The sequence below is a fragment of the Protopterus annectens genome, chromosome 2.part1, assembly GCF_019279795.1.
Source record: "Protopterus annectens isolate FY-2018-M chromosome 2.part1, PAN1.0, whole genome shotgun sequence".
NCBI lineage: Eukaryota > Metazoa > Chordata > Ceratodontiformes > Protopteridae > Protopterus > Protopterus annectens.
Window position 1 is genome coordinate 945,545,192 of NC_056729.1, and position 14,244 is coordinate 945,559,435.

At 36.1% G+C, this 14,244-nt stretch overlaps 1 protein-coding gene across 1 annotated transcript in view; it reads left to right on the plus strand.

The window, feature by feature from the left end:
• Nucleotides 1-14,244, plus strand: part of LOC122794923 (probable ATP-dependent RNA helicase DDX60) — a 2,818,219-nt gene that overhangs the window by 1,443,183 nt on the left and 1,360,792 nt on the right. The window contains exon 19 of the mRNA XM_044063516.1: nt 7,729-7,844. Coding sequence (XP_043919451.1) covers nt 7,729-7,844 — 116 coding nt within the window. The remainder of the gene's footprint in view (nt 1-7,728; nt 7,845-14,244) is intronic.

Genomic DNA, 14,244 nt, shown 5'->3' on the forward strand with positions numbered 1-14,244 from the left:
ATTTTCCATACACTGGATGTTCATCGGCAGCTAACATTTTACTTGCACAGAACTAAACCCTTCATAAAAGATTCTCAATGTTATATCCTTTACAACAAACAAACTGGCACCAAAGGTTTCTGAAGTCTCCTTGTCCAGATGGCTTTTTAATTGTATTACCTTTGTTTATTCTACTAACAACTGACACTTACCATGCAGACCTAAGGATCCCTCTGCAAGATCCAATGCTACTTCTGCAGCTTTCTTTTGAAATTCTTCAGCTGACAAAATCTTTGCTGCTGCAAATTAGTCTACATTGCATACCTTTGCCAAACATTATAAAGTGGACGTTATTTTGAAGTCTAGGGCTTCCTTCAGAGCCACTGTCCTCAAGGGTTTCCTATCATGATGACAGTCAGGAATTCAGTGGCTGGGAATTCTGACCCATCAGTTGGATCAAATAGGATAAATGGGATAGGGTAGTTATTTATGTACCATAATGCTGGATCTCTTCAACCACATTCATCCAATATGACAACCCTCCCTCCACCCCCTTCCAAATTGTTATTTCTGAAGGACTGTTACAGCTATTCTCCAGTGGTCTCCTTGCAGATTGTTCTTCCTTATTAGACAACAAAGTTGATCTGAGGTAGCTTCACTTGCAGGAGTATTATGGCATGGAGAAAGCTAAATGAGAACCAAATTAACACAAAGGAATTCCTGCTGGAAGTTTAATTATAAAATATTCTGCAACGATGGTTAAAAAGACTAAGTATGTTCATCCAGTTGATTTGTAGGACTTCTTCAGAGCAATTTTTCAATTTAAAAAGACAGTTTATATAAATGCTACCCGTCAATCACAGAACTTGTTCATAAATAATTCATTAATTTAACATCAGTAACAAAGTTAAACCCAAACACCTAACAATATAATCTATAAACTCTTAACTACTTCATAGTGAAAACAGTTTTAGTACAGCAAGCATTTAATATTAAAACTTAAACAGGTTGTATTGATTCATTTAAAATGTTAGTATTTATCTATTTAACATTCTTATTGAATTATCACTTATGACATAGATAATCATACATTTATATAAATGAAAACAAACCATATTGATATATTTTCAATTGCAAACATTATACATCACATGAAATTTCTATATAGCCATTGTCAATTGAACATTACATAGCTCATTAAATTCCTGCCTTCCCTTAAGCATCATTCCTCCAACAAAACATTATTCTACATGTTTTGCTTCCACAATTCCCATTTTTTTCTATGGAATTTGCTCCTACCATTTTCTAAAGATCCCACTTCCAGTTCTTGTATCTCTGTTACTATATTCACTACTTTTAATACAGATGGCTTAGACTTTGATTTCCATTTTCTAGTAATTGTTTTTTTGGCAGCCACCAGAATTAAAGTCAGCAAGGCCTTACTATGTCTAGACAATTCAGATATGTATTACAGCTGAAAAAATTATTTCCTTAGTTACACCAAATTGCTAACCCAGTATTTCTTTTTTTTTCAAAACAGGTAAAACTAACCCAGTATTTCTGACAGCGTGGTCTGCAGGGAATTTTTAATGTCTAAAAAATGATAAAACAGGTAGACCACGGCTGAAAAAATCCAAGAATACGTCCACTTTTCAGCAAATATTCTTTAATAAAAAACAACAAGAGTAAGCGCTTTCACGATCTAAAACAACCGATCGCTTCTTCAGACTCATTAAAAAAGTTAAAACAGCAGTTTTTTAAACAAGATGCATCCAATCAAATCAAATTGTTCTAAATCATCTAAGCTATTAAAGCACTAATGATATGCATATAAAGAGAAAGGTATAAAACTGTTGCAAACAATATAGATAGATTTATTCTAATTAAATATACTAAAATTCTAAGATGCAACAAAGTATATAGCTGAATATCTAGAGTCCTATTAAGACAGTATAGGTGTACTCTAGAATCCTTATACAAATACATATATAGTATATGAAACTAATATATGGAACCATAAGCATGAAGAAGCTGTTTAATGTTTAAGTGGTCTAGATTTTAAGAATGGTTTGAGGGAAACAGCACTATTTAATCCAGGGGGCTTATCTGCTTGAAGTAGTATAATCCATTTCTGTTCTGCTTCTTCTACTCTGTTCTTAATGTCTCCTCCCCTATTGTCATTATTAACTATTTCTATGACCATAAAGTTGAAAATATGTCCTATATTCTCTTCCTCTATATGTTTTGCTAAGGCATTTGTGTCTCTCTTATTCGTTATATCTCTGAGATGTTCAAGGATGCGTTCTTTCAAGCATCTATCAGTTTTACCTATATAGAATACGTGACATGTAGTACAGAAGCTAAAGTAAACCAGATGCTGTGTTCTACAGTCAGCATAAAAATTAACCTCAATAATAAAGGCTTGAGTGGGATGTTTATATGTTGGTTTATTGTATAAGTATTTACATGCCATACAATTCCTGCAGGGAAAAGTCCCTATCCTTTGTGATTGCTTTGGTTGTTTGTTAGTTGTTGATTTATAACAGAGTTGTCTTTTTAAGGATTTTTTATTTTTAAAACAAAAGCTAGGTTTATCATCTAGTACATTTTGTAACTCTGGAACTGAAAGTAATATATTCCAGTTCTTTTCAATAATATTACAAAATCTCTTGATATCACTGGAATATGTCAAGGATTTTTTCAGCCGTGGTCTACCTGTTTTATCATTTTTTATTCTATTGTTGCCCTGAGGTGTAAACCGGGTGTTAATCCAGTCTTTTTGAACTTCTCTTGCTAAATTTTTAATGTCTGCCAACTCATTACACTTCCAATAAATATGTTGCCTGTTACGTTCTTCTTCCCTGTCACACCTCCAACATTTGAAGTCTGCCTAAGGAAAAAAGCATTGAAGTCTGCATGGGGTATAAAAATATCTATGGAAGTACTTCCAAGGAAAAATTCTAAATTGCCTAGACTTTGTTGCATCTTTTGGAGCTATACATCTATCCACTCATTGTTTTTTTTGTGAATTGTTTATCCATTCTCTCTTCCCAATCCTTTCTAACCTCCTCTGATTGATTCCTAAAATCCTGGTCTACTTTGATACTGTACTACATTTACCACATTTACCTTTCTAAGAATTTTTACTCTGTTCCCATTTCTGTATTCTTCTAATAGTGATACTTCTTGTATTAACTTCTTAGTAATTTTGTCATTTTGAATCAGAGGATTCTCAGTCTTCAGAGCCACCCTGATGCTTCAACAACTGGGTTCCATGGCAACAACAATTACCCTACTGCATCACACAGAGTTCTTCATGAGGGTTCTGCAGTGGAATCTGTCAGTGCAGTGGTCATTGTTAATGCATCCTTTTTATCACCAAATCAGGCTGCCCACCCTGTGTTGCTGATGGGCAGAGATAGACAGTAATGCCAAAACTAATATATCCCTCCCCAACGTAACCTCTATAAACTACATAACATATCCCCTCCTAATACATGCCCATGATATATAGGGACACAGTTGAGTTGGCCTGCATGGCTAGGCTTATGGAGTAATTTGCCTGGGTGGCAGTTTTCCCAAAAGGCACTGTAATGCATTTCTTCACACTGAGTTTTAGTTTGTGACTTCTTTGCTGTGTTAGACCCTATTGTAAGAGGTTTGTGTCATGGGGTGAATCTATGATAGTTCCCAGTTTGCAGTTATCTGTGAACTGTGTCAGCCAAAGGCCCTTGGCATTAGCCTTTTACCTTTGAGAAGTAGATGCCAAATAGTATCAGTCCCAGCACAGAGCACTGAGGTACCCTGCTGGTGACCAGTCTCTTTGTGGAGGCAGTATCACCAATCCTGACTTCCTGGGTACTGTCTGTGAGACAGCTGGCCATCATCAATGACTACCATGGCTTCTGGACCCCAGACTGGTTCTCCTTTGTCATCTGTTTAGGAAGTCCCATCTTGACATCAAGTCTCTCAGACTGACTCCATAGTTTCTAAAATTCCAATGATGGCCAATGACTGCACCTTGCTGTGTGCTGTGGTACAGATTTTGTCTGTTTCTCAGAAACCCTCCACTGAAAAAAATATACAAAAACAATGGAAAATGTTTTCATTGTTGGCCACTAGCAAGGGTTTGTTTCTGTTTTGGTATTCTCTATCATCTGTGCTGAAATTCTTGGCTAACCTTTTCCACAGAGGAGCAAGTTATTCTACAATTAAAGTACAGTTGGCTGATATTTCAGTTTTTCATTTCTGCTCAAATTCGTCTATTGCATCCCAAAAAATTTCCAGAGTGCTCCTCAAAGGTACCTTCTTTTTGAGGTCTCCAGTTAAAAATCCATTGCTCCTGGGACCATCCTTTCATATTACAAGCCCTAATGTAAGCATCCCTCAAACCTGCTTCTACATCCAGTTTGAAATATCTCTCATGGAAAGTCTTGTTTCGGTTGATTATAACTTCACCCAGACAAATCTCTGAGTTTTAGGCCTTGTCTTGCAAACATCCTTATTTGATTTTCCATAAAGATAGAGTCATATTGAGATGCATCCCTTCATTTGTACCTAAAATCACCACAGAATCTGCCTTAAATCAGGCTACTCATCTGCCCGTATTCTTTTTCAACCACTCCATTCATGGTGAGTACAAATTTTGCATTCATTAGATGTCCTTTGTCAGCTGAGGTTTTATTTGGATTGCCCAAAGTCTTAGCTTATCCAGGCTGCTTTCAGATTGCATCTTCTTTGTCCACAACTCAAAGGGATTGTTGCTCCCAGTTAAATGAAAAGAACATTCCACCAGAGAAGTATCTACCTCTGCTGCCTTTTTTAAGAATGTATTACTGGATGATATTTGTGCACCAGCTACATTATTAACAGTGCACACATTGTCAAGTATTACAAGCTGGATCTCATTTCCAAATCCAGAGCTGTGTTGGGTTCCACCCTTTTCAAAGGAATTCTGCATTGATACCACCAGAGATTTGTGGTAGCTGTGGACTCGGCCCCATGTGTTGAGAAAGATGGAGGGAAAAGCACAGGATACGAAAATTCTGTACTTACCATAATGATAAATCCCTGTTGTCCCACTCTCTCTCACCTACCCTCCCTTCCTCCTTCTGCCATCCAAATTGTCACCATTTGTCCTAGAGGATTATGACAGACCTTCCTGAAGCCTTGTCATTTCCTTTTCCCAGTTGGATTCTTCTGGTAGGGGAGCATTTCCTTATTCTTAAGGTCATACTCAATCAGAGAAGTTGTGTCAGCACATAGCATTATGAGATTGTGAGAGCTTAAGTACTGGAGGAGCTCTGTATTTTTTCTGGCTGGTCCAGATCTGCCTTGAAGCTGATAACCCATGGTCAAGACTGATGGAAAGGAACAAGAAGGATCTCTTGTAATGGTAAGAACATAACTTTCATTTTTTTTGTCTAATGGGTTTAATATTTCCAAGTGTTTTGGGTTTCTAATGCCATGATGGGAAAGGACCCCATTCCTAATTCAGGGTACGATTAGAGTTTATAAAATTAGTATTGTTTCAGTTTTTGATGTTAGCCAAGAGTGCTCTTCTCAGGATTCACAATGTGCCCAGAATTGCCTCTTTCTGTAATTCATACTGGGGTTACATGTATTCATAGCATGTTTAAGTGTGATTGTAATTTTTTTTTTATTAACCTGTTGTTTTTTATACTGTTGGAACTGTCTGGGTATCTTTCTTCCATATTGCTGTAATTTCTGCCTGAAAACCCCAGTATTTTATAACTGTGTCATTTTGTATGTAAGACACTGTAATCAATGGGTGCAGCAACTTCAATGATCAGTGCTACAATATCTGGTTTTCTTCCATCTGTTTTTTGTACTGTTGGTAATGGGTGATCCCATGTATTATAAATCTGGTGTATGACCCCAGAAACATGACACCAGTAAGGAATACCCGTATATACTTTATGTCATTATTAGATAACATGCTAGGACATTTGGCTTGACAGCACAGTCCTGATGGGCATATCTGAAATGTTATTTTCATAGAAAAATATATGCATGACAAGACACACATTTAGGACAGAGGATGCCTGTTGAAAGTTTGAAGATAATAGCTGAGATCCTCATAGTGCAAATAGGGGAATATTAATTGTAACTGAGATTGCAGTGTCTTAGTAGTGGGGGTGCAAAGGGCAAAGCTTCTCCTCAAAAATGTTTTAAAAGTGTATTTTACCTGAACTGCACTTTAATTTTTGAAATGTCAGAACTGACAATATTGGGTATCACACTTCTGATAGGAAGCCCAAGACATGAAGTAATGGCTGTGAGTAACATTTACCTGGGTAGGGGAGAGCACCAACATCATTAAAGTTGGCAGGTATCCAGTGGTTGGAGACATCACCACCCAAGGTCATGAAAAATTCTTCATTGTGCTTCAAAGGTTATTTCTGATAGACACCACCCGTTACATGCCTTGTAGTCTCAATGTTTCCAATCTGAAACTTGCCACTGTGCCCAATTATGCATTTACATGACAGTGACAGCTGTTGCTCCTTGGACACCCAGAGCATTCAGACAGTAAGTGATGTTTTCTCACAACTGGTCTATGTGGACACTCCCTCCCATCCCATTAAAGACATACTGTGCTGAAATTCTTTTCAATTGCTGAAATTGCCTGAAGAGAAAACACTATTTGTGACTATTGTGAAATAACACTGTCACAGCCTGGTAAGTGACATTAATATGAAAGGTGATATGGAATAGTGTGTTTATACGCTGTGCAGGCTGGCTGCTCCCTGCTGCTTAGAGATGTGTGATGTGAGTACATGTTATTACTGAAATATTACAGACGCCCGTAGTTCATCCATACTTAACAGAGATTTTTAATAACGCATACAAACACAAAATATATGAAAACTGTTATGTACAGTAGCAGCCATCAGCAGTGTGTTTGAAAAACATTGCCAGGTTTGCGGTCTAATATGACAGATTTGTACACATCTGCAAACTTTTTCAATGTTATAACCACATGTTTGAATATACAGAGATGAAATTTAATAGTCTGCCAAGATGCTCATCCACAAAAGTGACTCAAATGGAAACCAGATATGACTGCACAGACATTCATTATGTAGCTATAACAATATGTAATATAAGAACAATATATTTGATTTGTGAGTTTAGAGATGTATCTTCTCTGCCTATTGTCATCATAAGTGTTAGTTCACTTAGTAACAAAGTTTGCATGGCTAGACTTTTGTTTAACAGGATCTCATTGAAAGTGTGGTAATTTACAGGTTCAGTTATGCCTCACATTGTAGATTAGTCTCATTTGTGTTTGTTATAGAACTTTGTTGTCTAGTTTCGGGCGCTGTAACAATGTACACAATTCATATATGCTCTGCTGAGGAGTTTGCAGCAGTGATTAGAGGGTGTGGGCTGTGGCTGTGTGACAGTGTTGTGTGAACTGATTATCTTGTACTTGATAATGCATCCATTTATAATGGAAGACAGAGTGCCACCATTTTGTTCAGCTTTCTTGATCTAGAAGAAGCAAGAAGCAAACTAAGAGTTCTCTGTATAATTATAAATCTGTGGCACTATTTGGAATGGAGAATGAATCTGGATGACTAGGTAGTTCACATACACTATTGCGATATGAGCATCAGATGTTGATAATGTTTTCTGTAACATTAATGATAATCAGCTTTTTGATGATTTTTTTTATAATAGTCAATATCAGCTGATCAAAATTTATATACTTTATGTTGACAGGTGCATTGTCTTGGTGGAGAAATTGGTGCTGAAGTGTGGGAACATCTCCTTGTAATGACACACTGCCCATTTTTGGCTCTCTCTGCAACAATCAGTAATCCTGAAGATCTCACAGAGTAAATATAGCATTTTACTTTTTTAACTGTGCAAACGGAATGTATTTTTTTAAGCATGACGATCACTGATAAGTTAAAGAAAATCCATTAGGAAATACATTGACACTGTGAAAGTAATTATTTCATTTATATACCTCCTTCTTTGCAAAAACTGAGTAATTACAAATAACTGTTTTCAAGTACCTTCTTGTAATCTTGAGGAAAATATGTAACTTTACTGGGGTGACTTTTTTTGTGCAAGTGGTATTTGTAGAAGTAAAGCTTTCATTGGTCTGCTGGGCTGATAGAGAATAAGGAGTAACTTAATCGCATGTTTACCTACATTTTTCAAGGTAACTATATGGCAGAACAAATATTTTTCCACAATTAAGTCATGATCATACACAACATAGCTAAATGGTGCAGAAAATACCATTAAAATTAAACTGAATTAAAGAGTAAGCAGTCGAAGAAACAAATAATTGCAGAAAAAGGTGGAAATAAAATATTTTGTTTGAGTAGACTGCTTCTGCTAAACTGATGCACACCTACTTACACATGCATGTGCACACACACACACACACACACACACACACACACACACACACACACACACAACAACAACAACATTATTCATCTACAGAGCTTCAGAGAATATTACTTTCAGCTTCTGTGATATAATGGAATCAGTCCTGTTTAAAATATAGTTCAGGAAAGGAAATATTTCAGATACATTCAGATGCATTTTTATTGTGACATTTCTACCTCTTTTTTCATTTTTTGTGAATAGGTTCATAGGAAGTAATAGGCTAGCTGCCCTTGTGGGCTGTTTCAAGATTAGTCAGTTTTTCTTCAAAGGTGATAACTAAACCCTGTACTTTGTGTGTGTGAGGTGATGAACACTTTAATCATCGCACTAACCTACAACCCCCAAAAATATATGAAAAGTAATGTCGGCCATTTATTTATTTATTTATTTAAATTTGTTAACAGGGTAGATTCCACTGATTCTATGTCCCTTTCATGGGAACATACTAGGCAAGCAATCCCCAGACCATAATATGCCTAGCCATATAAACCATTTAGCAGAGCCTTTTCAAGCAATTAATACTGCTTATCTCCCAAATTGAGCAGGGCTGTATATGATCAATATGGTCTAAATTTATGTCTACCCTGTAATGAGAACTGAGCTGGATCTTATAGTAACCAGGGAAAGTTTTGCTACAGCAGTGGGGGAAACTGCACATCCCTTTTGACATGTGTACAGCACACCCCACATGTAGCGCGATAATGTCAGAATCTGAATATGAATTAAAGTGTCAAGGGCTGGAATAGACCCCTTACCATGGCCTTCTAATGTTTCTTGCCTCAAAGGCAAACATATTACTATGTTATTTTGTAATTTTAAATGTACAGTTAGAATCTTAGTTGGGCTAACACTGTGGAAGTGTATTATGAAAGCTGTGTTACGTTAAGGGATAAGAGATGGAAATCATCAAGAGTGAGAAAGTTTTGTTAGACAGCATGTGCTAAGAAGAAGCAATAATTTGCAATGAGTTGTTATTAGTCTTCCATAGCTGAAATGTCAACTATAGGCTTTATAAGGAAACAGAGAAACTCTGCTTTTAGTAGGTCACTACAGAGAAAGCCTGAGACATGTTACAAGTCAGCAGTGTCCCACGAGTCTGTTTTGATCATGTTTAGGGACATGCATTCTTTATGAAATGAATGTGTTCGTTAAAAGAAAATGTGATAACTGCACTACTGTTCCGCTCATAGTGAAATAAATGTGATAACTGCACTAGTGCTCCGCTCATAGTGAAATAATGTGTTATAAAAAGGCAGGGACTGTCAAGAGAATAATATATTAGTTTAGAAAGGATGTTGTGAGCAGTCAGTAGGCTGCGATTTAACACTGAAAGAAAGCACCTGAATGAGAGGGAAGAAAAAGAAAGAAAGAAAATGCTTTGACATGTCAGTTTAAAGTTCTGCTGTACTTATGAAGGACGGCAGTACTAAACATAGTTTTGCTCTGCTGATAACATTTTCTGAACATTAAGGTCTTCCTAGCCATTAAGTTTACGCTTACTAGTGTTTAGATTACAATTTTATTATATATAATAGCTACTTTGTTATCATGAGTAAAATATGGGCCCCAGCATTACACACATCCCAGAAATCTTTCAATTACTAGTAGCTTTCTGAGATAGTTAGCATTTTGGATTCAATGTAAAATTATCAGAAAATCATCTACTACCAGAATAAGAAACATTTGTTTAGTACACGTAATTTGTGTTCGGTGTTGCTTCTGAGATGGCTTCACACTGATCAACGGGTTCATCAGAGCCTGTCCAGAGTGAAAAAAGAAACTTTGGAAAACTGACATAAAAAGCCATTTGCCTGAGTAAAATCCAATTACTTGTTTGTGACTGCAATGTCTTGATGTTTGCAAAGAAGAAATTTGGAGAAAGTAAACAGAAAAAAATTTGAAAAGGAGCAGAAAAAATTCTGGTAGGGAAAAGCCTTGCAGCTGCTCAGCAAAAGAGCAGTTCAAGTTTCAAGTTAGTGCAGGGGATAGCTTCCGATAATTTAGTTGAAAAAATAAATCAAACATATTCAGAGAAGTTGAAAATAAGTGAGATGCTGGAGAAATATATCCAGTCAAATGACAAATGTTTGGAAAGAATAGAAAGAACTTTCAGTAGCTATTCAGTTAAACTGATAAAATTGCAGAAATCAGATGATGAAATGAAGGAAAGACTTGCTGAATATGAGGCCTCTCAATAAGAATTGTTTCAAAAAATAGAGCTGGAAGATAGAGCATGTAGAGAAAACCTGAGATTTTCTGCTGGACCAGTGAAACTGGAAAAAAACAGATTGTATTAATTTTATAAAAGTACTGATGAGCAACTTGACTGATATTCCACAAGAGTATTTGTTAACTGAAAAGACACACTGTGTGTCTTCTCCAAAGTTGGTCATGGGAAAGAAGCCAGTACTTACAGTAGTAAAGGTTCAGTCATATCAGCAGAAGGAACAAAATTGTGCCAGAAGGGTGAAGTAATATCAATTAGGAACACCAGAGTGTTTATGGAAAATTATTTTTCACAGTATACCTGGCAGAAGTACAGAGTGTTTTCCCTATAGTCAGAGAATGTTGACAGACGTCTCCGAGATTCAAGTTGCTATATCTAGCTTTCTTCAGAATATTTCTTCCCAAAGAAGTAAAAACATTTTTGGATGCAAAACAGGTGAAGAAAGAAATAAAAATGTTTATCCAGCAAGATGTGAGCCACCAATATGAAGGGAATTTTTCTTCTCATTCCTCTGGCAAAGGCACAGCCCACAGACAGATTCATTTAGTGACAGAAAAAAAGCCCAGTAGCTGACTAGAATAATCAGAGTGCCATTTATTTGATCCAGACTCCAGTGTTGGGTATTTAAGATGATGAAGAAGAAAGCCAGCAAGAATGTAAATGTAGGAAATAAGTGTAAGAAATGTAGAGTCATTACCATAAGCTGCAGTTTGGACATGAAAACTGTGCTTCTTCTAGAAGTGGAAAATAAAAAGACTGCAAGTCTGTGGGCTGTTTTAAACTGGTGGGAGGATTCTAGAGCATAATTCTCACTTTGTCATTGTGTTTATAAGGATAATAAAGGGACTAGCAATGTAACTGTAAGTAAAAAAATGTTAATATGTGCATAATAATGTTCTTAACGTTAATGTTTCACTCCAAATTAGTTCTGTACAGTATGCTGATATACTTTAAATGTGGGGTGGGGTGAGGAGGCTTATCAATACAGATGATCATCCCACAGTCTCTGAAAATAAGACTAAATGTGCTGTCTATATCTCTTAATACTCTTCATTTTTTAAACACCTTTATTAATATTATCACATGACACTAAGGTACACATACTTTAATAGAAACAAAAGCAAACTACATTAACATGTTTTCCATTTACATACACAATAGATTACATGTTCTCTTTTTTGTAACAACTGTCATTTAGTCTAGTACATAAATTACTCAATTCCTGCCTTCCCTTAAATCTCACTCCTCCTCCTAAACATTATTCTGCATGCATTGCTCACACCAGTTTCATTTATTTCACTGTAATTTGCTCCTTCCCTTGTCCAAAGATCTCTCTTCCAGTTCTTTTGTCTCTTTTAGAATATTTAATATTAAATTCTTCATATACAGTTGGTTTAGATTTTGATTTCCATTTTTAGTAATTACTTTTTTGGCAGGAAAGAAAAACAGAATTAAAGTTAATAAGGACTTTTGTATCTAGGCAATTCAGATCCTGTACCCTAGCTCAAAAGAATCAATTCCTTAGTTAAAGTCATTTGCTCCCCCAATACTTAGAACAGAGTACTCTGTAGAGAATTTTTTAAAATGTGCCAACTCGTTACACTCCCTAAAAATATGTTCCCATTTACTTCTATCTTTCTCATCACACTTCCAACGTTCCATATGTGCCCGAAGTAAAATTCTTAGAAATCTGCTTATGGTATAAAAATACCTGTGCAAATGCTTCCAGGTGAAGATCCTAAAGCTTCTGGAGTTTGTCGCATACTTGGGAGCCATACATATGTCCTCCTTGTGTTCTCTTATAACGTGCTTTTCCAGTCTCTCTTCCCAGTCTTTTCTAACCTCCTTTGATTGATTCCTATAGTTATCATGCAGTGTTCAGTATGTCCTACTAATTATCCCTTTTCAACAGCAGCTTCTGTTCTGCATTCAGTTAAAAACCTCCCAACAGTACCAGTATTTCACTTAAGATTCCGCTATTCCTTTCTCTTTGCCTGTACTATGATGTCAATCCCTGGTAGGGAAGGTAGTCTGTAGCCTGCAGTCCAAACATCTTCTTGGCCTCTTCCAATTCTGTTACCATTCCCTCACTAGTTATTTCCTCCCAATACCTTGGTTCCTTTGCTAGTTTTCTCCAGTAAATTCCATATCCCCTTTCTCCACTCATGTGTTGGCTTAGTTTTTAGTATACTTTCTTCAGTTTGACTGACTAGCGGTGTCAGTGGATCAACAGGTAGCACAGTTACCTTTGATGCAGAAGGCTGTGGGTTCTCTTACCAAACAAGGTGGTTCAATCACTGCAGTGCAGCATAAGGAGGTGGTGCACTCCTGGGTGTGTCATCCTTCAGATGAGATATTAAACCAAGGCCTTGTCTGCTTGAGTTGTTGGTAGTTCAGATGAATGCTTGTCTTGTCCCTTTCTGGTCAGATTCCCCCTTGCATGTCCCTCCATATTGTGGAGCAGCTCCCAAGTATTCTGTCATGTATGTTTAATATTTTGCAGGTTGATTCTACATATGAAACTAGTTCTACAAAACAAATAAATATAGCATATAGAAAGCTAGATCTATTTTTGGAAGATGGTATGATGCAAGGTGTTTTAACAAAAGATTTACATGATTTTTATTTTGACATCCCCTAAAATTCCTATTATATTTGTGATCCCTAAAGTCCAAAACAATGTTCAAGATCCACCTTTTAGACCTGTCGAAGCAGTATACCCCTTGGCTGTTTATATTGATAGATGTTTGAAACCGATTTTTTCTAGATGTTCACATGTTTCACAGGACTCTTGGGACTTTTTAGGGGGATTGAGATGTGAATTGTAGACAGAAGCTCTTACCTTTCTTACTGTTGATGTAGTTGATCTATTTAGTTGTATACCTAAATGTGAGGAACTAAAATTGTTTCATAAAAGTTTGTGTGATTGTGATTTTCTTAGTAATTCTGATATTAATCTGATTACAGACTTAATGGAGTTAGTTTTGGATAATAATTTCATTTTTTGAATGTGTGATCTGTACACAAATTAGAGGTGCAGAAATGGGGGCAGCCTGAACCCCCACCTATGCCAGTTTGACATTGAAGAGTTGGGAACTGAAATATGTTTTACTACAGAAAAAAGTAACTATTATAAGTTGTATCTATGATTTTTAGACAACATTTTTATTTTGCGGGATGGTCCAATGGATAAGTTTGAGTTTTTAGGGGCTTCCACTACCTTTTTTAAAATTTACTTACCAATTTAGTAAGGAAGCTATCAATTATTTGGACACCACCATTAGTTTTGGGGATAAGGGATTTGTTTTGAATATCTAAAAAAAGCCTAAACTTTATAATACATATTTACATTTCAAAGTTGTCATCCCTTTTCATGTAAAAAAGTATATCAAAGGACAATGCATTAGAGTTGCGAGAATGACTTATTTTGTGGTGGTTTATAGATTGTGTTTTATAAACACCTTTATTAAATTATCACTTAAGACACTGTCAAATAGACATTAACAGAAAAGCAAACAAAACCTTGTTAACATTTTTTTTTTCATTTGTACACATTATACATCACATATATTTTCTTTCTTTGTAACTGTCATCAGTCCAACATT